Source organism: Pomacea canaliculata, linkage group LG4 (genome assembly GCF_003073045.1).
Source record: "Pomacea canaliculata isolate SZHN2017 linkage group LG4, ASM307304v1, whole genome shotgun sequence".
NCBI lineage: Eukaryota > Metazoa > Mollusca > Gastropoda > Architaenioglossa > Ampullariidae > Pomacea > Pomacea canaliculata.
The window spans coordinates 22828365-22849566 of NC_037593.1; the positions used below are offsets into that span (position 1 = coordinate 22828365).

Here is a 21202-nt window from a genome sequence, read left to right on the forward strand (position 1 = left end):
TTTATGTCGTACTTGTCAAAAACGAGAACTTAACCAATAATGCTTTACCAACCAAGTAAGAAAACTTATGCCAAAAAAACGGGTTCATCGTGTATTAACAAAAATGTTAATGTTGTACTAGTGAAGAAAATTATGTAGTAAGTGTCGAGTAATGCCTTATCTCTGGGTTTGTTGGAGGTGGTCGTGCCGTAGTAGGGCTGAGAATGATGCTGGCCACCAAATGTGGTTCAACAAGTCGACTAATGATGTGTTTGTCAAGCAAACCGCTAAAGTTTTACCTGTAAAGTAAGAGAGTTGATGTTATACTTGCTCTACCGTAGATGACTTGTGTGTGTCCATGGTTGAAGCAGAGGCTGACCGTGTGATCATAGTCCACGTTGGTCGCGCAGTAATGGTTGTATATGACCATGTTGATGTTTATAGGTTGATGAGTTTACAGATATCATGATAAGTGTTAACAATCTCGATGTAGTTGACTCGATCGTTGATGACACAGTCATTGTTGATGTCTCCGAGATTCTGAGTTCTACAGTAAAGAGCAAAACAGTCAGCTTTGACAGAGACAGGACATGAACAAAAATAATGTATACAAATATTGTCAATCGACTAGAAAACAACAATAAATCATCTCTAAATGCATGTAGTTCATCCATGCCGCCAGAGTGTAAAGTGCAGACGATGGGTGCACACCAAGCTGATGTCAGAAGAGAGGTTGTCCTCTTTGATGCCAGTCCTCAGTAGGATTCGGCTAAGGCTGTTTCTGAACAGGTTTGCTTGTAATGTTCATAAGGCGGCCATTGTCTATCTAGAGAAATGAATTTAGAGATAGTCTAGACAGAGGACCTTAACCCTGTCTGAGTGGGGAGATGTATCGAGGAAGGTGGCAAAGCCAGGATACAGAGAAGAAGAGTTAGAGTGAAGAGTGCAGAGCAAGGACGTGTCGAGCCGTAGAGCACATATGTGAGACTGATATATGTGTAAATAAGTACATGTATATGCGTTCAACCAGAGTCCAGTGTTTGTATTGAGAGAGAAGATATAACAGCCACAACTTCAGTTACAAAATATCGCAGTGGGTGGACATCGTGTGTACTTGTAAAGTAAGAGAGTTGATGTTATACTTGCTCTACCTGGCGTAGATGACTTTTGTGTGTCCATGGTTGAAACAATGGTTGACCCTGCGATCATAGTCGAAGTTTGTGGCCCAGTAGTGGTTGTTTCTGGCCTTGGTGATGTTTGATAGGTTGATGTGTGTGCAGATGTCCTGGTAGATGTCGACGTCGATGGCGAGGCAATACTTGCTCTACCTGGCACAGATGACATGGTTGCTGCAGTGGTTGACTCTGTGACTGCTGGCAACGTTTGTGACGTAGCAGAGGCTGTTGTTGGACTTGTTGGTCTACTTTGGTTTGGCATGAGTGTAGATGTCTGGGTAAATGTTGAAGTTGATGGCGATGTAGTTGACACAATCGTTGATGACGAGTCACTCTGCTGATGTAGTGGTTGAACTATTGCAATGACGTTAGATGGGATGTAGTTGACACAATCGTTGATGGCGATGTAGTTGACACAATCGTTGATGACGCAGTCACTGTTGATGTCTGCGAGGTGACGAGCTCTACAGAAGAGATAGAGGAAACAGCCTTGACTGAGATGGGACATGAGCAAAGATAATTAATACTACAAATATTGTCAATCAACTATTATCCAAAAACAAAAACAAATCCCGTCTACATGCATATACTTCATCCATGCCGCCATAGAGTAAAGTGAAGACGACTAGTTGTACGCCAAACTGATGTCAGTCCCTAGGATGTGGCTGCTTTTGTACAGGAGATCCATATCGTGTCAATTAAAATTATCTTGTACTAAGTTTTCTCCCAGATTGAATTGAAGTTAGTGTGTGAAAGTAGCCGTCAGAGCGTGATTTGCTCCTGCAGTCCGGCGGTACCATACATCCTCGGGACAAAGAGAGTACATCATGTATACATTCTATCTACAAAGTACACGTGTACATGCTCCAGACAAAGAGTACATGTGTACATTCTCCGGACACTCACCACACTTGCTACACGTCAGTGGACACAAGTAGACGTGGAACTTATCGATACAGTTGGCGGCCATTTCACAGAAGAACGTGTCCATTTTGTTTTGACAGGAAGCCCTCGGCAGGTTATTGTACTCCTCTGTGGTAAGCACAAACTTAAGAACATTACACTGAGGTGTCCTGTCTTAATCAACATCAGCTATAGGTATTATGAATGAAAAAAACTGTATGGAGTGGCACAGAAGATTTGTCGATTAAGAATTACATACAAATTGTTCATATTCAGTCAGTGGTCAGATGATAGACCCAGCATAGACAAATAATTTATGTACGATTGGTGGTCAGATCAAGGATCATCTCTAAACAAACGGTTTACATGCTGTCTGGGGTCAAATTAAGGATCATATAATTATATATATAAGGTCCGTAGTGAGATGAACCTAAATCTTTGCAAATGATGGTATAGGGGAAATAATACGTGTAGGGGAGATAAGTAGTGTCAGGAAGGGGACTTTATCGACGGTGAGTGGTACACGCGGACCAGTCTGAGACAAACATGGCTAATGTAGAGTGAACCTCGATCATGTCTCTGCCACGTGACTTCGGCAATAATTTTTATCCTTTTTTAACTTATCTAATTACAACTCCGCTAAAGGGTGAACGTGTTTGTTTATTTTTTTATTTTTTTTTAAAGATAGCTTCATTCACGATGTGAAACTGTTCAGAGGCTGTAGTGTTGGCGAGATTTTCATCTCTGTCCTAACCATGTAATACGAGTACCTACCCATGGTAATACGAGTACCTGCCCTTACCATGTAATACGAGTACCTGCCAACAAGCAACAAACACTGGTCTTCATGTCGGTTATTGCTGTATGTTAAGGAGTGGATATGTACCCCGTTAACATCGCTTATTATCGAGAAGAAAGGCTATTAGAATAGCAACTGTGTATTTAGAGATATTAAAGGTAGCCGCACCACACTTTTCACAATACAAGGGGCAGATGTGAACCGTCGCCACTGGATCCTCGCAGACACGTGACATGTTTGAGCAGGAAGCGATCTTGTCGTGACACTGAGAGGTTGCGGCACTTGCAGACAGCACTGCACAGAAAGAAGAAAGGATTTACAATATTTGGTTTTTCTGTATTACTTTGTATCAACTCTGTGTTGTGAGCGTGCGAGCATATATACTTACATTATAATCTGAGATATTTTAGTGTCAGTATCCAAGGTTAATATCAGCAGTCATATTAAAAGACTAAGCACATAGTTGGTTAGTCGCTTTGGCGGGAAAGTGCCAAATGATTTCGCACCATATAGTGAAGAGGGAAGAAGGGGAATGCCGAATTAACCCGGAGAAAACCTTAACGGCCCACCCTGCCAGCAGGCGTCACATACAGTGTCCGAAACGAGATCTGAACCCAGGCCTCTCACTACACTATCGAGCACCCTCTGAAGATAAGGTCCAACCGAGTGTTGTAACTGCTTTCTAACAAGCACTAGATATTCCTCCTGCAACAGCTGAGTGCACCCACCTTTAAAGACACTCAGGTGGTTATTGAAACAATTGAGTTAAGTTCATTACACTTATTACATTAATGTATTTCCCAGGGTACGATGAGTATTTCCATTCCGTTCAAGGGATACAAAAACTATGAACATCGACTCGAACCTCTGCACAGGTTACATCCGTGCCATCGTGGGTAGACAAGCTCAGCTCCCGGTCCTCCCATGGGCTGTTGTTTACTATCTCAATAGTCGTGTACTAACCTGATTTGTCGGCTTTCAAATTTGTGTATGTTAAATTGTTTGCACTTTGAATACCTGCCAGTTTAAGGTCTTTCACCTCGTGAAAAGATAAACTTCAGATTTTAGGAATCTGTGATATATTAATTTTTTTTTAAAAAATATCTACTCTCGGTAGGTCTTTAAGGCTCTTTACCGATTTAAGCCTATGACTGGGACAAACAAAGTAGTAAACAAGGTTTGTTATCAAGAAAAAACAAAATGGACAACCAGTAATATCGTTAATGTTATTCATATTTGTGTCTCTATCTCCCGAGAGACAGAAAGTGTGTGCGCACGTGGGTTTTTCTATTTGTTTTTGTAAGAGAGAAGAAAGGATGAGTGTACAAACAACTGTTTCCAACAACAGAAAAAAAAGGTTAGACTCGTTGACGCTCACCTGTCAATGATATGGTCAAAGTGTAGTAAACTAAAGGGTTCATTCTTGACATCAAAGTTGTCTTGCCGAGGACAGAGATGTGTGCAGCCAGCTTCACTCCCCTCACTGTCGGACGAACGGAGGAAGGCGATGTGCGGGATTCTAGTCAGTGTCACCTGCGACAGGTGAAACACTTCTCTCCATCCCGCACCCCCAAACATGGACAGATCCTGGTTCACTTCTAAATACAGGTCTCACCTGGAAATCTCGACAGTCGACCGTATCATCCACTCGATCTCTCTCTCACAGCGGATGTTCGTGCAGATATGCTTGAATATCATCGTACTTGACACCATTGTAGCCAGGGCCAGGCAGACGAGGCACCTGCTTAGGGTCCCGCGCTTTTGATTAGATTGTTAAGACAAAATAAAACTGCTTAGAATTGTGTCTATTTATGTGTCTGTTCATGTGGAAAAAGTTGAATGTTTTATATGCTGTGTTTAGTTAGAGAAATGACAGGACTCTTGTTTGCTTCAACGAAGTCTCGCCCTCCGATAACGTCAACTCGACCCCAGTGTGAGCTGATGCAATATGGTTGGACATGAATCATACCCATCTTGATTGTTATTCACTAATATATATCACTAATCCAACTAACCACACACCACCCATCAGGTATGCTTGTGGATCGTGGCGTCGACGCCTCCGCACATGCCCTTTGCCTTGGCCCCCAAAGGAAGATAAAAAAAACAAGTTTGGCACAAGCTTTTAAGCAGATCTTATCATACTTAATATAATAAACTTTACTAATCATTCGAACCTTGCATGAGCCAAGACAGAAAGCATAACAGCCAAGTAGACCGACAATTACACTTGAAGTTCATGGGTCTGGAGAAGGTAAAATACAAACCACACAATACCTAATATTCTTTTAGCTTCCCTAGACCGATGTACTTAAAATGTTCATACTAGCACTACAAGACATCAACTATTTTATGGTTGAAGTGTTAGCAAGCTTATATACATGGATCTTGGAGGAAGTAAAGGATAAACTACAAAAAGTGTTGAATTATTTGTATGTTAAGTTAAGCAGTAACATGCATTTGATAGCATTTATTGGTAAACTCTCTTTAAACATGATTATTGATATTGTTTTGAATGGCATTATACTTTAATCCCACACCATACACTCAAGGCAAACCGCATTCCTACCACTGCCCTGATTAAGTAAATATTTATGTCTATGGGAATCACTCACTGTATTGTTGTAAGATGTTTCACACTTGGGTATGGCCAGTCTGTGGAAGGACGTTCTGAGGTAATCCCCTTGATATTATTCTTTTGCTGTCCCATGTATTTTTGAAAGTATAATTTTCAGTCTGCTTGGTTGCAGCATTTGTCATAATCGGTAAAATATAATAGATTGGGTTGGTCCACCTTCGTCATATAATTTATTACTAAAATGCTTTCTTTCACATTGAAACAGGTACCTTGTCACCATCACACCCTCCCCCGTTTCAGGTGTCTTTTCAGACAATCAAGAAAAACAGGAATTTTACAAAATCAAAATTCTGTTTCTGTAATGGAGGCTGAATGTAATCAATATGTTGGATTGCCTTGAAATCAAGTCATACATTAATTGAAAATTACTTGAGAATCTAAAGATCTTTGGAGAGTATAGTGGAGTTATAAAATTATTGGAAAACAATGTTTTTCACACAAAATTCACTTTATTTTCTCAAGCAAGCTTACATTGAAATTCACAATTATGTCTAAAATACTAAATATTTTTCTGTGACAAAGCTTTGTGTTGAAAGTTTGAATTAAGCCTCTTGTAACTGACCTTGTTGCTGGCAAAACACAAGGAATGTTTCAATATAAGCACACACAATACTATTCTTTGGCACCTCTTGCCAATGCAATTGTTCTTTAAAAAACTGTCTATCCTAACTTTTATACACACTATTAGTGCTGTCACCAGTAAAGAAATACTTGGGGTACAGAAAAAACCTTTCATGTGGTCTGTCTTGAGATATCACTGAAAAAGCAGGACTGCTATGTCAGGACTATCCCTAAACTCCACCATTCTTTCACACACACACATACCGCAGAATCTGAATAAATAATATGCTATATAAATAAATAAAACCCTTCTCACAGGTAAAATAAAAGAAAGAAATAACGTTAGTGATAAAAAGACACCGTTTCTGACTTAATCTCTGCATCCCTAGTCCCCCCCTTAAAAAGTAAATCAATGGGAATGCAGAGTAAAACTGCTGGCAGCACCGGCACTCCTCTCTCTTTAAGGCACATTTCATTGTTATATACAATTTTCAGTCCATAAACTACTGTATTCCAAATTAAGAAAGTTCAAGACACTTGGACTTTTGTGACCATGTTTATGGAGGAAAGCAACAAGTGTAGTCATTTGCCTTTGTGGGATAGCTTGGAATAAAAGGGAAAATACCCTTTAACAAAAACAAATTTCAAAAGAACACTGAGCTATATCCCTACAACAGTTTAGCTGCCAAACATGTGAAATGAGAGCAAAGAAATGGCACTCTAGCATAGCCCTTCCTATTCTCCCATTGCTGCACTTGTATGTTCGTGATCTGTTATGAAGAAAACTAGCATTCTGCTCACCACCCAACATATTTGATGCTGTAGGGCAAAGTCTGCATGTTTCTACCATTTCTTGCTGTTGTGACCCTACATTTTCTGTCCTTTGAGGCCCCTAAGGAGTATGATGAGATGCAGCAATGGTGAAAGTGCACCAGTTGCACACCTTTCGGGTTTCCCAACTGGCACCCTTTCCACTCCTTTATGTGACCCTCCGTTAAGCACCTGAATCAAACCTTATTTTACTTAAAGGCATAAAGCACAAGTCAGCGTTTAGTGACAATGGTTGAGAGTTAAGCACTTTCATTTTCAAGCACATTATGAGAAGCAACTTCTGTGGCAATAAAGAAAACCTACATCATACAGATAAAACGTTGTTTACTTGCAGCACCAAAATCAGAGCATCAGCTGTTACTTGAGTGGTAGTCAACTTGTCAGCTGGGAGATAGGGAAAATATGAGACTGTGATAAAAGGGCTTGTATGCTCTAAAAGGGGCAGCTTGGAATGACACATATCCTTTAGTGTGGGTTGAAGAGTAAAAGTGATTGTTTCTGCTTGAAAGAACCAGATATACAGGCTGCCTACTTGATGGCATGGGCTCTCTAGTGCAACAAATGAAACAGAGACAAGAGTATGTGATTAGGCTTAGTACACAGTTTTTGCAGTCACTATGTACTATGTACAATCACTTCTGACAGCATTTAGTGATTAGATTGAGAGTACACATTTTACTCATTTGTTAAAAAAAAAAAAAAAACGAAACTAAAAAATCATGCCAGTTATGAGTCAAGAAGATGCTGGCCAATCATTTGTCTTGCTTGAGCACAAGAACTAGTATTTGAATTTCACTTGTACCTACATGGAACAGATGACTAAACCAATTTTGTCCTTCACAGACAAAGAACATCTGTTAATGTACCACAGCCTCCTGTCTATCACACACGTAGAGCTGAACTGGGCAGTGAGAGTTGGGCTGGGGTAATAACATATCTACGTTGCAAATAGTACCAGATCAAAGTAGATGATCTATACTATCTTTAAAAATCTTCTATAAAACAAATCTAGTTTAAAATCTTCCACAATTTTTTTCATATATATAAAAAAACACAACATGCAAATGGTTAACATATACTGAGACATGATGATTTTAGTTTCAATTCTAAGGAAAGAATTCAAATTCCAGTCGTTTCATGGTCAATTAGCTATACACAGTCTGTCCTAAAATGTCATTATCCTAAACTCTTCCCTTACAGTTTACATTCTTTGAAGTGAACTAAACCGGTGCCTGTTTTGCACATTGTAGTGTCACAAAACACATCATGCTGTGAGTAAATAAAGGAACAAAAACGGGAAGAAGTGTTGGTACTTTTAGCAATTATTTTACTAAGAATTACTTGCCATATGGAGCTAAAATAGCCAAGCATGCGGTGTCACTGTTGGCTGTCTTTATTGTGTTTAGTAGGTGTCAGTCTTGGAACATACTGTGCCATCTCTCTTATTGTAAGCGATGAATTGTATTGCTTTTTGTTCACAAGGGAAGAGTTAAGGATTGCAGCAGACAATGCCTACATCTCAAATGACCATATCAAATTCTTCTGCAGTTTTTATTTTCAATTTTTGCACCAACAGCTATTTTTGTAAAAATGTGTAAATAAGGAGAGAAGGTCACTATAGATACACGGCTACTGTGTCAAGTCAACAATGTGAAAAAAAGACAAGGGAGACCACACTATCAAATCACCAGCTTAAAAAGGTGATCATGAAAAAGCTCACAAATCTATCTCATAAGCATCAAACAAGTCAGCAATCCCTGCACTGCTGAAGCCAAATATATTATCATCGACATCAAAAGGAGGTTCAAGAGACACAAAAGGCATGTCTGTTTCTTGATCTGTAGTTTGCTGCAGAAGACTGGAATGAAAGGAGGGAGAGATGTCCGCCTGTTCCAGCAGTGCCTGCTTCATCATTGGTGCTGATCCTGCATTAGAAATGAAAATTTCCTCATAAAATATCTTTCCAGTACCTACTAGCAACCTATTAGCAGCTTAGGGCTACAACTGCTCTTTAACTAAACAAATTATTGTCTCTGATCAGTGGGTTTGGAGCCACTGGCACCATGAACCCAGTTACTTCTGCCCAAAATCACTCTAAAACCCTCTGCAAAAAAAACATCCTGAAGAAGGGGCTGGACTACTTTTGGCTCACATAAAGCAGCCAATTCATATTCAAATAAAGACAGGTCAGTGAACACTTGCTTGGATCCATCATTGAAAACTGCAGGTAGGTTGAATCTAACAAAAAAGCACATTAATCTGACACCCTCTCTGTCAAGGCTAAGGCCAGCAGGAAGGTGGACTCTGTCACCCACTTGAGAGGTTTAATGGTCTCTTGACTTAGGTAAGATCCCAGACCAATTCCATGTGGGGAAAAGGAATGCCACTGCATTAAGAAGCCCTAAGAGGTGAAACCATTGTTATGCCATCATCTGCCTCAATGACTGGAAAGTGGACATTTCTGATTAGATGGTGAGGACATGCTCTCGAGGAACACCCGGTTGTGTAAAGTCTAGAAATTAATTCCCAGAAGGAAGTCTTGAGAAGAGTGCAAGTTTGACTTAATTCAAGCAGCCAATATTAATTCTTCAACCACCAACTTGTGTGAAAATGTCCACAAATCTGCAGAAGCAAATTGTTAAGACAGACTGAGACTGGGTAGTCTAAGAATGGCATTTATCACAAGTGCAGGCTCATGGCACAGCACAGACAGACCGAAGGGAAGGGCAACAAATTGGAAGACTTTTCTGTCAGACATCAACAGGATTGCACTTCTTATATGATCTCCTTAAGTAGCACAGTTGTAAACTCCTGCTTTAGGGTGTGTGCCAGGCTGACACCCAAGGTTATCTCCTTCTGCAAGGGCACCTGGGTCCAAGGCAATCTCCCATTAAAACCCAAGAAAAGGGTTGTCCTGGATAATGTAGAAGACACAAGGGTCAACAGTAGCCTGATGCAACCAAGCTGAAGCATGGGTTTATAGATCAGCACCAACATATGGCAGTGGCCTGGCAAATTGGGCTATGAGACAAGCAGCAATGATCACCATGCACCATGTTGCCAGATCAGAGGACAGCACTGGGCTGACCACAAGCTGCACTCTTGCTCTCAATTAGCGCCTGGGTGAGGAAAACTGATGGCTTGAAAGACTGTTGAAGTTGCCACCCACCCTCCCCATCATTGCTCGGATATCAGAGATGAAGGATAGTGGGGAGGGGGAAAAAAAGTTCACCTTACCTGCTCTAATGTCCCAGCTATGACGTGAAGACTATGTTTAGCAGCTCAGAATGCAGTAATGAAAAAAAATAAGCAGATTGTTTGGCGGCAGCTTACACAAAATCTTCCTTATGTTTGTACAAGACAAAAACGAACAGTTAAGCGCTTGCAGAATGTACAGACATGCTAAAGAGGATGACCACATGCACGTACCAATGAACCAAACAAAAAAACTCAGGAGCTCACTTTTGCAGAGCATTTTATAGCGTGGGTGGGTGCACCTAGGTTTTGTCATGCCCTTTGTGGCCAGGATTGCCAGACCCACTGACCAGAGGCAATAATTTGTTTGATTATGATAGCAGTTGTAGCCTCTAAGCTCCTAACAGATGGGTCATCTGGTATAGTTAAAAAAGAAGAGTCATCATGTTGATAATTCCCAGTTACAGAAACAAAATTCAAAGATTAAAGCTAAAGCTGTTTTGTACAATTCTAGGGTTCAACATGTTATTGTTTTTTTCAATTTATGGTGTACACTTACAAATCATCCAAACCCAATTAAAATGAAAAAAATATCAGGACCCAAGGTGTAAGCCAGCGGTTCTCAACCTTTTACATGTGACGCCCCACAGTTTGAGAACAGCTGGTGTAAGCAACTTAAAAAGAAAGCACCTGGTAAACATATGCTCACTGTGGGAAAACTATTCTCTATACATTAAATTTGAGGGTAGAAAAAGCAAATTTATTAAATTTGACCCCAAACACAAACTGAGCTTGTTTTGTGATTTCTACCAGTACTGTACCTTGGTGATTGCTTTTAGGGGCAGAGTCCTCCAAGAACAAGCATTCTTCTTTAATATTTACAGACCGACACACTTTTTTTGATGGAAGTGAAGCATCAGTGCTTGCTTCTGATGTTGCTTCTGTTTCTGTACAGCTTTCTGTAGATTCTGCAGCATGCTCTCTACTGGAGCCAGGAAGTTCTTCAGGACATAAAAATACCTCTATAGGACCCCGAGTACTTTTCAACCAAATCTGAATACTCTGCAACAGATTGACAAGTTAAATACAGTTACTGCTTTACAGCAACTTCAAAAATCTCATTTAAACTCTTTAAATGGTTCTGCTATTCTACTGGCAAAAACTTGCTGATACAGCTCTAGTTTCACATAAAAAACTTGATTTCCTACTCATTAAGGGAAATAGAACAGTTAATGACGATGCTTTCTACTTCATTCTTTTTCCAATAAAATATTTTAAAGTCCATTTTTCTTTCAAAGAAATATTACCTCTACAACCTAACATCCCCCTTTTTTATACAAACTTTACAGGCTTCAGCTTACTTTTATTTTTAATACATGGAAACAAAAGTTCATTCAGAATTAACACACACTCCAATTTCTCCAGACTCTATAGGCAATGTCTTAAAAAAAAATTGTTTCAGATTTTCCAAACCTTTCCTAGACTTACAAAACTGTTACAAACCTTGCATATTTTTTCATGTTTAACAAAATAGCTATGTAGTATGGTACCCTTAAAAATGACCTACACACACATATAAAACTAACATTACCTCGGTGGGATCTGGCACCTCTAACCTTGTTTCTGGAGGGGCTTTGATTGCAATAACTGTCTGGTCATCTAACGATGACAAGCTGCGAATGTCTTGATAGGTTACATATGCTAATGTGCAAAGGTTAAGAATCATGCACAGAATTTTCTCAGGATTTCGCAAGCAAGTCATGTTATAGAATATTCATATAATGTACCACTTACATTGTTAAGGCAATATTTTATATCATGATTTGAATTACTTCTTAGTCTTGTGATAAAGGCATCTAGGCAATACAATTCATGCAGGTTGCTCAGTGTAAAAAAAAAAAAAAAAAAAAAAAGCATTAACTCTTGGAAATAACAGATGTATCATAATCAAGCAAACAGTTAAAAAAAGAGTGATTAAGAGACAAACGTTATATACAAAGACTTAGAAATTCACAATGTCTTTAAGTATTTTAGAGTGCCTCTTCGGAAGAAATGAGGAAAAGTTGTTTTTGGATATTTTGAGCTTTAATTATAGTGCTGATATTCTCTTATCACTGTTAGTTGGGAGGGTGATTAAGATGCTAAATGAATGCTTCTCTCACCTTCTTTCATCTTTTGTCATAAGCTCTATAAAATGAAAACACCCATAAACAATGTTCATGGGGTAATTTCTTTTAAAAATCTGATTATCAATCTTGTTCGAAATCTTGAAATTAACCCATTGCATCTGAAAGCAATGTAGGATTACTAAAGTGCAAGATTTTCAGGTATTACAGAATCCAAATTTTCTTTAAGTTTTTCTGTGCAGGTCATCTGCACTGACATTAATGTGAACTTTCATTCAAAATCATAAAGCTGAAATATTTGAAAAACTGGAAAACTAGAATATTTCTACTGGCCATCTTTTAAGGATATTTAGCATTTTCAGAATCTTCTGTTAAAAGGCGGAGCTGGCGAGTACACTGCTGAATCATTTCATCCAAGACATTCTCCTTTGTTTCAAGATCTGTCATAAAAACAATTACAAAAATCATTGAGAACTGGCTTCTGACAATGAAGTTTGCATGAACATGTAAAGATTCAGAGGTTATTCAACTAGGATTTCAAAAAGAGGGGCCCAGGGACCCTCTGAAAGGATGAAAAAAAAGGGGGGTTCCCTTTGACAAAACCAGGGAGCCATCACAATAATATGTGTGTGTATTTGATATACAGCAAAAAAAAAAAAAAAAAAAAAAATCACAAAAAAACTAAAGATTGATCTCAGACAGAATTTTTCTTTTATTGATAAATTATCTTTGTTATTAGTGTGATCAGAGCATTAAAAATTTTCAAACTTATTCATCTTCGTGTCAGCCTCACTGGTGCTGTTACTTAATGTTTTACACACTTTCCCCCTGTCCCATCAAGGCAGCAAGTGAATCCTGTTGCTTAAAATGTTCTTCCCAATTCTATCTGTAAGGGTTACATAGCCTTAAAACAACTCAGGGACTTAAATGTTGTTCTGTTGCACTTTTTGTACTACACACTATGTGCCAACATACTAGTCCTAATCTGTAATCAATTTGCTGGATGATGCTATATTTCTTATACATTCTGTAGACAACCAATCACAGATTACCTGAACACAGATGAGTTCCAAGGATTCTTGTCTGACTAGCAGAACTACACCCAGCAGCACCTCTGAAATAATTTTTACAAATACAGCTTCTATCAAGTAACCCCATGTTTAATGCAAACATTATCAAGGTATCTCTCACTGGGCTTTAGGTTTGTGAGGTTTATTGCGAGCAGGGAATGACTAAAACGGGAAACAAAACAGAATCTTTGATACCAACACTTTATACGCCAACTAATATTTCAACAAGAAGAAACGTGCTTTTTTTTAATAAAATATTTTACATCTTATCTATCATAAGCAACTCAATACTCAAAACTGTGTAACTTTCAAGTTCAGTACTGCTAGATAAGTCATTCTTTTGAGTTTTGCTAAATCACCCATCCCACAACCCCATACACTTAGTTTTTAAACAGTTGTCTTTAACAAAAAGCCATAAACTTCTGCTGGTGTGTAAAATCACGAACCAATATTATGCACATGAAACAATACAGGACTAATGCTATGTAGGTGAAACAAAGCTGAACTAATATTAAGTAGGTGTCATGTTTCTCCTGAAATAGTTTTTCTTTGCAAATGTTTATAAAATTTAAAGCCTCCAATTCCTTGCTATAGAGAGAATGCAAGCTAACTATAAGTCAGTTTAAAGGTTTTGTTTACACTATTAGTGTGAGTAGCCTTAGATGTTTACCAGGGTTTTCCATCCATAAAATGTAGGCGAGTTTTCAGTACAACAATTAAAAAAACTCTTCATTTTTTCAGACCCTCAGATAATACTGTTGGAGGTTTTAGTCCCAGTAATAATAAAATAATGAAAATGCACAGTATGATTATTAATATGACCTTTCTCGAGTTTTCATATACTTTAAAATATGTCACTGACATTTGATGATAATAGGGAACATATAATTGTCCATGGTCCTGCTGGTGTTTATTACATGTCTTATATAAAGAACCTTTCAATAAATCTTAAATATTGTCTGACCTACTAGAAAAGTTGTTTTATGTGATCGTCAGCAGCTGAACCCTTTTCTCTTTTGGCACAACATGAGGAATATTGCATGTAATACCAGGTTACCTCATATGAGTTGTGCTATTTTTGAGTAGTGTCCTTTTTGTTAAAGCTCAAACTATGGCAGAAGTTATCTGTCTGAACAAACAGAGCTACTTACGGGAATTATACACATGTGGGCGAACCAACTTATTCTTGCTTGATTATTTCGGCACACAAACTAATAGTCTCACAAAGTAAACATTCATCAGTCTAATTTACAAAAGTGCTTACTTTTATTGTCTAAGACAGTGGTTCTCAAAGTGTGGTCCGTGGGCATAGGTCAGGTGGTCCGCGGCTGGACAGCGTCATATGTCAGCAAGTGATGTTAAAGTGATGCATCCTCGCATTAACAATTTTAATTACAAAGAACGAGGTACGTGTGTTATGTTAGCTTATTACTATACTACTGGTCACAGAATTAAATTTAGTTTTGAATTGTAATCAAACTAATGCGGCAATTTAAATTTGAAATTTCATAGTACAGGAGTGATTTTTTAGGCCTTGGTGGTCCGCGATATTTTTTACTTAAGTACAGTGGTCCGCGGTCAGAAAATACTTTGAGAACCACTGGTCTAAGAGCTTAACGTATCCTTTCTTCTGTCCAATAAAATTAGCACACTTGTAAACATTTTTAGTCATGAACGTGCATTGAAGTACACAGCAGATGCTTACCTCCACTGGTATATTAGTTTTGAATTTTTTCTGCGATGAGATTTTATTCCTTCCAGGACATTTGTAATATCATATATTCTTCTTTTTTTGCACCTCCAGTTTTTCTGAGGCTCTGTTTAAGTCAACCACCTACAATCACAAAAAAATTTGAATAAACAATTCCAGGGGATCAAATCACTACAAAGCCAGCACACTTTGCAAAATAGATATACACAGACAGGTCTATTTTCATTATTTATGTTGATGGTCTTTAGAAATGTAGGAAGAAAATGTCTGAGTCACAACAGCATATCTTAATGTTACAGTTACAGATAAATTTTAATCATGACTAACAAAATGAGAAGGAATAGAACTCTTCGCCTAACTGGAAGAAGTTTGACGTTATGCTTATTTCAATCACCTGCAGCTATATTTTAACTACTTGGTGTATCACAGGGCACATTCAGTCTTCTGAGGACTAGTGGAACATTCATTAAACAGGATGAGATGTTCGGAATTTATCATCTTCCTTCAGAACATCAGATTATTACTTAAGTCTCAGCTTTGGAGACAGGCAACATTTGATAGTGTTTGCTTGTGGGAATCAATTCTAGTAACCAACTCTATATCAATATTCAAATTCCCCATGGCCTGGTGTGTGACATTTTTTGACAAAATAGTGTCTTCACTTCATGTAGACTGTGTAGTTTTACACTTGGTTTTTAGACACAACTGCAGGCCATTTTGATGCCACCTCACTCTCTCTACTGTCAGATCAGGTGCTTCTGATATTTCGGTAGTTATTGGTGAAATATTGAACAATCGCCCCTAATACTGTGTTGTAAAGTTGCGTTTTTATTCCATTTACTACCCATGTGTGATACTTTCTAAGATGTACTAATTTGAGGAAAAAAAGAAGAAGAGAAAAGAAAAAAAAAAGGGAAAGGAAAAAAAAAGAAGAGAGAAAGAAAGCGTTTATCACACTTAAGACCCATCCTTTATTTAAATGAGAAAATTAATAGGATTGGTGGATAAGTAAGAATAGACCAAAAGACATTTACCCCATGCTGGAGCACGTTCTCAACAAGCCAACAAACTTTTCGTCAGATAGGACCTAGAGAGGTGTCAATATCGAGTTTTTTTCTGCTGGTGAGCGATCCTATCGTTGCTGATTGACAACAAGAGAGAAAAAGTGCTATACAACATTATAATTTCTGAAAAGCAGGATAGAAATCAATATGTCTTCTAATAAATTTTAGTCTGTATTAAGATAATATTGGGCACGAAACTATCAACAATTAAAGTGTGATCAAATATCACTAGCAAAGTGCAATTTTATCAAATGACTTTTAGATCAATCCTCTACAATTTACAATAAGTGATAAGGTGACGAATGAAAAATAAGATTTGTATCCAACAAAATTTAGCACAGCTTTTTTTTTTCATATGCTGAAGATGCTGAAGTTGAATAATCTATTCAACCATAAGAAACCATTTTTTCTTTGAGAACCTGCGTAGGGTAAAATATATGCATGTTTAAAAAATGTGATGTTACCGGTGCAAAATAATGAGCTTATGTGGAAATAAATTTACACAGTCCAGAGCGAATCAGAAGCTGTAAAAACAGATCAACTGGCACTAGTCAGCTTTCTTCTGTTATTAGTTATGTAGTGGATAATTATACTATCTCTTCTCTTGCACTTAAAAAAAAAAATAAATCAGCTCATGATAAAGAGCATGAAAATGATAATAGTGCTGTGGGTAGTGGAGCTCTATGTTCTAAGCAAAGTTCAACAATTTGAATTGTCCTTATATCAAGGAAAGGCATTTTCCCTAAAAACATGTTACCCCATCAGCCATTAAAGCAGCATTTTACCAGAGAGGTTAAAATAGCAGCATCGGGTGTATCCTAAACAATGTAGTAAGGTATCATTGTTGTAAAGTTGATGGGTGGAGGGGATTAAAAGATTAATCTGGTTTGTGTCACCTCTGTGGTGAAATCTTTTGTTGCTCTTGACCATTGCTTTCATGTGACCTACTCAATTAAAAGCAACATACCAAAACAAAAAATTTCATTAACTAAATGTCTGCTTTCCTTCTCTTTAGATCAGTACTGAAAATTATCTACTATTACCAGAGTTAATTTGTCAACATTACTATGCCTTGGTTTTACAGCTCCGTGAATAAGCGTCATCTTTTAACAACCATAATACTGCATTACTGGCTTAGTCCCTCAAGGTACAAAAGCACGACTGGTTTGCGTGTTTTCGGTCTAAGTTTTCCGTGACTCACTCTATCAACATCAAGTTAGCTCTCTACTGAACCACATTCTGTCTCTCATTTACAAAGCGTAACACAGCCACGCATCAGCATTTAAAATGGTTATCAAAACTACAAATATTGTCAAGTTTATTGCTTAGAGTGAATCCAATTTTTTATGCTTAAGAGTAATCCAGAAACTTTAAATTATGGTTAACTAAGGTGTTTCTCATTGGCAAAGGATTAGTTGTAGTCTGACAGTGGAGGTAAGGTGGATCAATTATGTGTTTAAATACTGGCCACTATTTTGTCACAACAGTAAAAAGAATCTCATCCTCAATGTGGTACTGCACAATGAGCTAGACCCCAGCATAGAAAAACTTTCCTATGACGCACATTATGACAACACTAAGGTTCCTTTGCCAGATCTTTGTAATGAACTTTATAATGAACATATTATTGTCCACTTTGACTATTTTACAAGTGTGTTGGCCATTCTCGAGATTAAGCTCCATTTTTTTAAATATCTCTTGAAAGGTAAAACATAAGTTGTTAAAAGTGCAGGACATATGGATCAGCAGACAAATATAAAAAAAACCCATTAAGGGAGTGCACATTGATGTTTTTTCCTCTTTGTCCCTAAAGTTTATGTTTGGGCTATACCAAAGTTGTTTCTTGCTCAATTATAACATGATGCAATAAAAAGAGAGTGAAGTAACAGATTCCTCTTGGGACTTGCCTCTGAACCCCTTCTGTCGCTTTGACAACTTTTGGGGTTTTGAATCCCCCACAAGTTTGACATATTCCTAGAATCAATTCCGCTTCACCCTGATAACATTTAAATTGGAACATGATGATAGATTGGTGTTCTGCACAGCCAATTTCAACTGCATCTGCAGTCAACATTAGCTTTATGGCATAATGGATAGAAAAAAGCTAAAAAAGCAACACGAGATTCTACAGTACTAAAACATGCCAGTCACCATGGCACTGTCCTGTGTGCACCATCGCATACAATCGAATGCAAAATGCAAGTACCTATATGAAGCTATGAAACGTGCAGCTCTTGGTCACGCGAAATGAGAAACATTTTAAGTGATTCCCACTATTTGAGAAACAACTTTATAAAGAGAAATATCTTGTATTTTGTTCCCTCATGTGAAGCAACAGACTCATGTAATGTTAAATAAATGTTTAATAAACTCACTTGAATAACTACAACAAGCTGTATTTCTGTCTAGTGAGATTCAATTCCTGCATATGTTAAAAGGGATAATTTACATTTTTCTGTCAGAAAGTGCCACCCTATGTCCGTTGGTGTCCAATTTCTTTGTTTTTACCAAATAGCATTTGTCATTTGGTAATATGCTTTTTTTTTAAGTTTTGGACATGTGAATTAGACATCGTGTCGAAAATGGGCAACCATGGTTAAACTCACTCATGAAGCAACATGCTTCAACTCCAAACCTTTATTTAGACTGGTACTAATCACGTTGCAATCTATAAACAATGCTTTACTTAGAAGATTGCTAACTCCAGTAAAAAACCATCGAAGTTTACTCATGGCTAACGCCTTTTGATTAAGTCACGAAAAATTTGTAAACTGTCATCAAAAACGGACCGACAACAGCGTCAACTATTCGGTATTTGGGAAAGCTGCGACTTAGTTTTAATAGAGAACAGCGATAGGATGATTGGGTGTCGATACTACCCAATATGTCGAATACGTCTCCTTTATTTCAAGACAGTTAGAGATCACCTGTGATCTGCCTGTTTACATAGATGGTTTTTGCACGGCGATGACTGTAGGTTTGTTTGACTGAGGATGTGGTAAAGCACTATCTGCTTCCGCTCAAATACTCTGTTGCTGAACGTGGCTGCTGTACTCGTATGCATACCCGCCGAAAGGAGAACATCTAAGAGATATGTTGCAGTCGTTGTGCTTGTTGTTAGTTTCCAGTGGTGTTGTTTTTATATCGGAAGTCCTCTTCGATGAACGAGGGTTTGCTTCCTAGGCATAGTATCTTCCTGGCGCTAACGAGCTTTAAAAAGATCCGTACGTTCATTCCGTCATAGCGAATGATTTTGAGTGTGAAAAATGTTCTTATCTATTATGCTTTTTAATGTAAGTAGAAGTCACAAATAGTGACAATGAGTTCGTTTTGGCAAATGCACTCCCAGGCCTCATGGTAACTTTTATTCATTATCATGACCGAATGACCACAATTGCCTCAAGCACGAAACTCATAAAAAGGTGTGTTTCCCTCGACAAAAACTGTTCGCAACCAAAAGCCACAGCGAGATTGGTGCGTAATATGAATTTCCCGGCGACAGGGAATTCTGAAAATAACTGGAACTAGCACTTTTATATGTTGGTAGTGGATTCCTGGGTTAAGTTTAATGCAGATATAATGACAAAGCCCTTCTGTTTACCTGAATTATTTAACATCGGTTTTCCTCGTTAGTCTGTTCTTGATGGCAATCGGCTTCGAAGTGTGAGGGGTAAAGGAATTTTAAAGTTAGAGCGTAAAATGCTCGATGCCTTGGCCCATTCTTGCCGGCAGAGAAGGCGAGGTTTTGTGTCGTTGTATTGGCAGTCGTTGTATTCGATACTGGGAAAATGCATGCAGACTATATTTTGAATCGAGTTAAATATACCCTTCTAACTCCGGACTACAATAGATTAACGGTCATGATTCTTGATGATTTGTTTTGAAGAAGTAAAGTGTATAAATAATGTCTTCTTACAAAAAAAAAAAGAAATAGCAAAAAGCTTCTTGAACTTTTTAAAATTACGTTCTTTTCAATAGAAATTAATCCGAATTACTGATATGGTAAAACCCATAAGCAAACTGCAAGTTCGAATCTGTCATCGCAGGTTCATCAGAGTAAAGTTCCCCACACTCAACACAACTCACAGCTAGAAGGTACTCTTTAAAAAAATCATACGAATAGTTTGGAGATAGAAATTACACGCTAAAACAGATTTTTAAGGATTCCAAAAGATACCCTTAAATTTACAATAAATTATTACACATATGTACAAAGTAAATTTGTTTTTTCGTAAGCGGGAATATATGGCCACGATAACTTTGTCTAGTTAAAATAATATTGCCATGAAGGAGAAACAGAGGCCTTTTTCAGCACATTATTAATAATTATTGGCTGCGATCGAGGTGGAGTGGAGAAAGAAGGCGCTTGAGGAGGCCTTTGTCAATATAAAGACTTGTCTGAGATCTTATTGATTGAGGCTTATGTTGAAGTGGCTTAAAAAATGCAAAATACCTAAAGCATGGGGGATTACAGATGTCTCCATATTATTTATTCCAACGACTATTAAACTGCTGAGGGGATAACTCGGACTGACAGCCACTTCGGTTGACATTGCGCAAGTCATATCGCCTGCCTACTCTAGAATGCGTCCTTGGCAAATGGATACGGCGGACCGTATTTTTGCGTATAAGCAGCTTTGTAAATTACTGATCAAGACTCGGGTCTTGAGCAAAGGGGATGCAGGTACAGTTTTACAGTATAATATCTATGCGTAGATTCTAATCCTAGTCCACGCAAGTTCAGAATCGATTTGCAAGTCGTTGACCTAATGTAATTGTGGTGGATTTTATTATTTTTAATTATTGCTGTGTGGTTTTCGTCCACTGTGTGAATTATATTACCAGGCTGTTACTTGCCGTTAGACAAAGCAACTGGGGGGGGTTCTTCGTCTGTGTACAGAGACCCAGGGTGCTGATGTGATTCTCCCGGCATGAGGCTGTTTTATGACTCGTAATGGGTGTATGCGTGTACCGATCCGATTCCCCGATAGCTGTGTGTGTTTCTCGGTGATGTAATATATATATAAGCTGTTTCATTAAGTCGATATACTAGTGCTGTCGTCTGCCAATATTTGAAACATGGGTTTCGCTCCTTTAACTTTAACTGGTGATTGTGTTATATATTATAGGTTATTTGTTTTTCCGTACTA

The 21202-nt window shown here is 38.0% G+C and overlaps 2 protein-coding genes across 2 annotated transcripts in view; both read right to left on the reverse strand.

Annotated features, from left to right (window-relative positions):
- Positions 1 to 184: 184 nt before the first annotated feature.
- On the reverse strand, positions 185 to 4508 carry LOC112563120 (cell wall protein DAN4-like). Its single transcript, XM_025236871.1, has 6 exons — positions 4235 to 4508; positions 3025 to 3150; positions 2061 to 2186; positions 1533 to 1618; positions 1131 to 1482; positions 185 to 526 (listed from the first exon to the last, which is right to left on the reverse strand). The coding sequence occupies exons 1-6, from the start codon at positions 4284 to 4286 to the stop codon at positions 366 to 368; spliced, it is 903 nt and encodes a 300-aa protein (XP_025092656.1). The 5' UTR covers positions 4287 to 4508; the 3' UTR covers positions 185 to 365.
- A 1415-nt stretch (positions 4509 to 5923) lies between these two features.
- LOC112561330 (transcription factor E2F3-like) overlaps positions 5924 to 21202 on the reverse strand; it is a 24359-nt gene continuing 9080 nt past the window's right edge. The window contains exons 5-9 of the mRNA XM_025233743.1: positions 13260 to 13321; positions 12557 to 12647; positions 11673 to 11787; positions 10903 to 11143; positions 5924 to 8811 (exon numbers count right to left, since the gene is read on the reverse strand). Coding sequence (XP_025089528.1) covers positions 8603 to 8811; positions 10903 to 11143; positions 11673 to 11787; positions 12557 to 12647; positions 13260 to 13321 — 718 coding nt within the window. The 3' untranslated portion in view covers positions 5924 to 8602. The remainder of the gene's footprint in view (positions 8812 to 10902; positions 11144 to 11672; positions 11788 to 12556; positions 12648 to 13259; positions 13322 to 21202) is intronic.

Excerpts from the sequence above, each read along its gene's own strand:
- LOC112563120 (XM_025236871.1), bottom strand. The coding sequence starts at position 4,286 with ATGTCAAGAATGAACCCTTTAGTTTACTACACTTTGACCATATCATTG. Across the intron at positions 1,619-2,060 it reads ACTGACGTGTAGCAAGTGTG|AGCTCGTCACCTCGCAGACA; the intron begins GTGAGTGTCCGG and ends TCTCTTCTGTAG. Across the intron at positions 1,483-1,532 it reads CAACGATTGTGTCAACTACA|TCGTCATCAACGATTGTGTC; the intron begins TCCCATCTAACG and ends CAGCAGAGTGAC.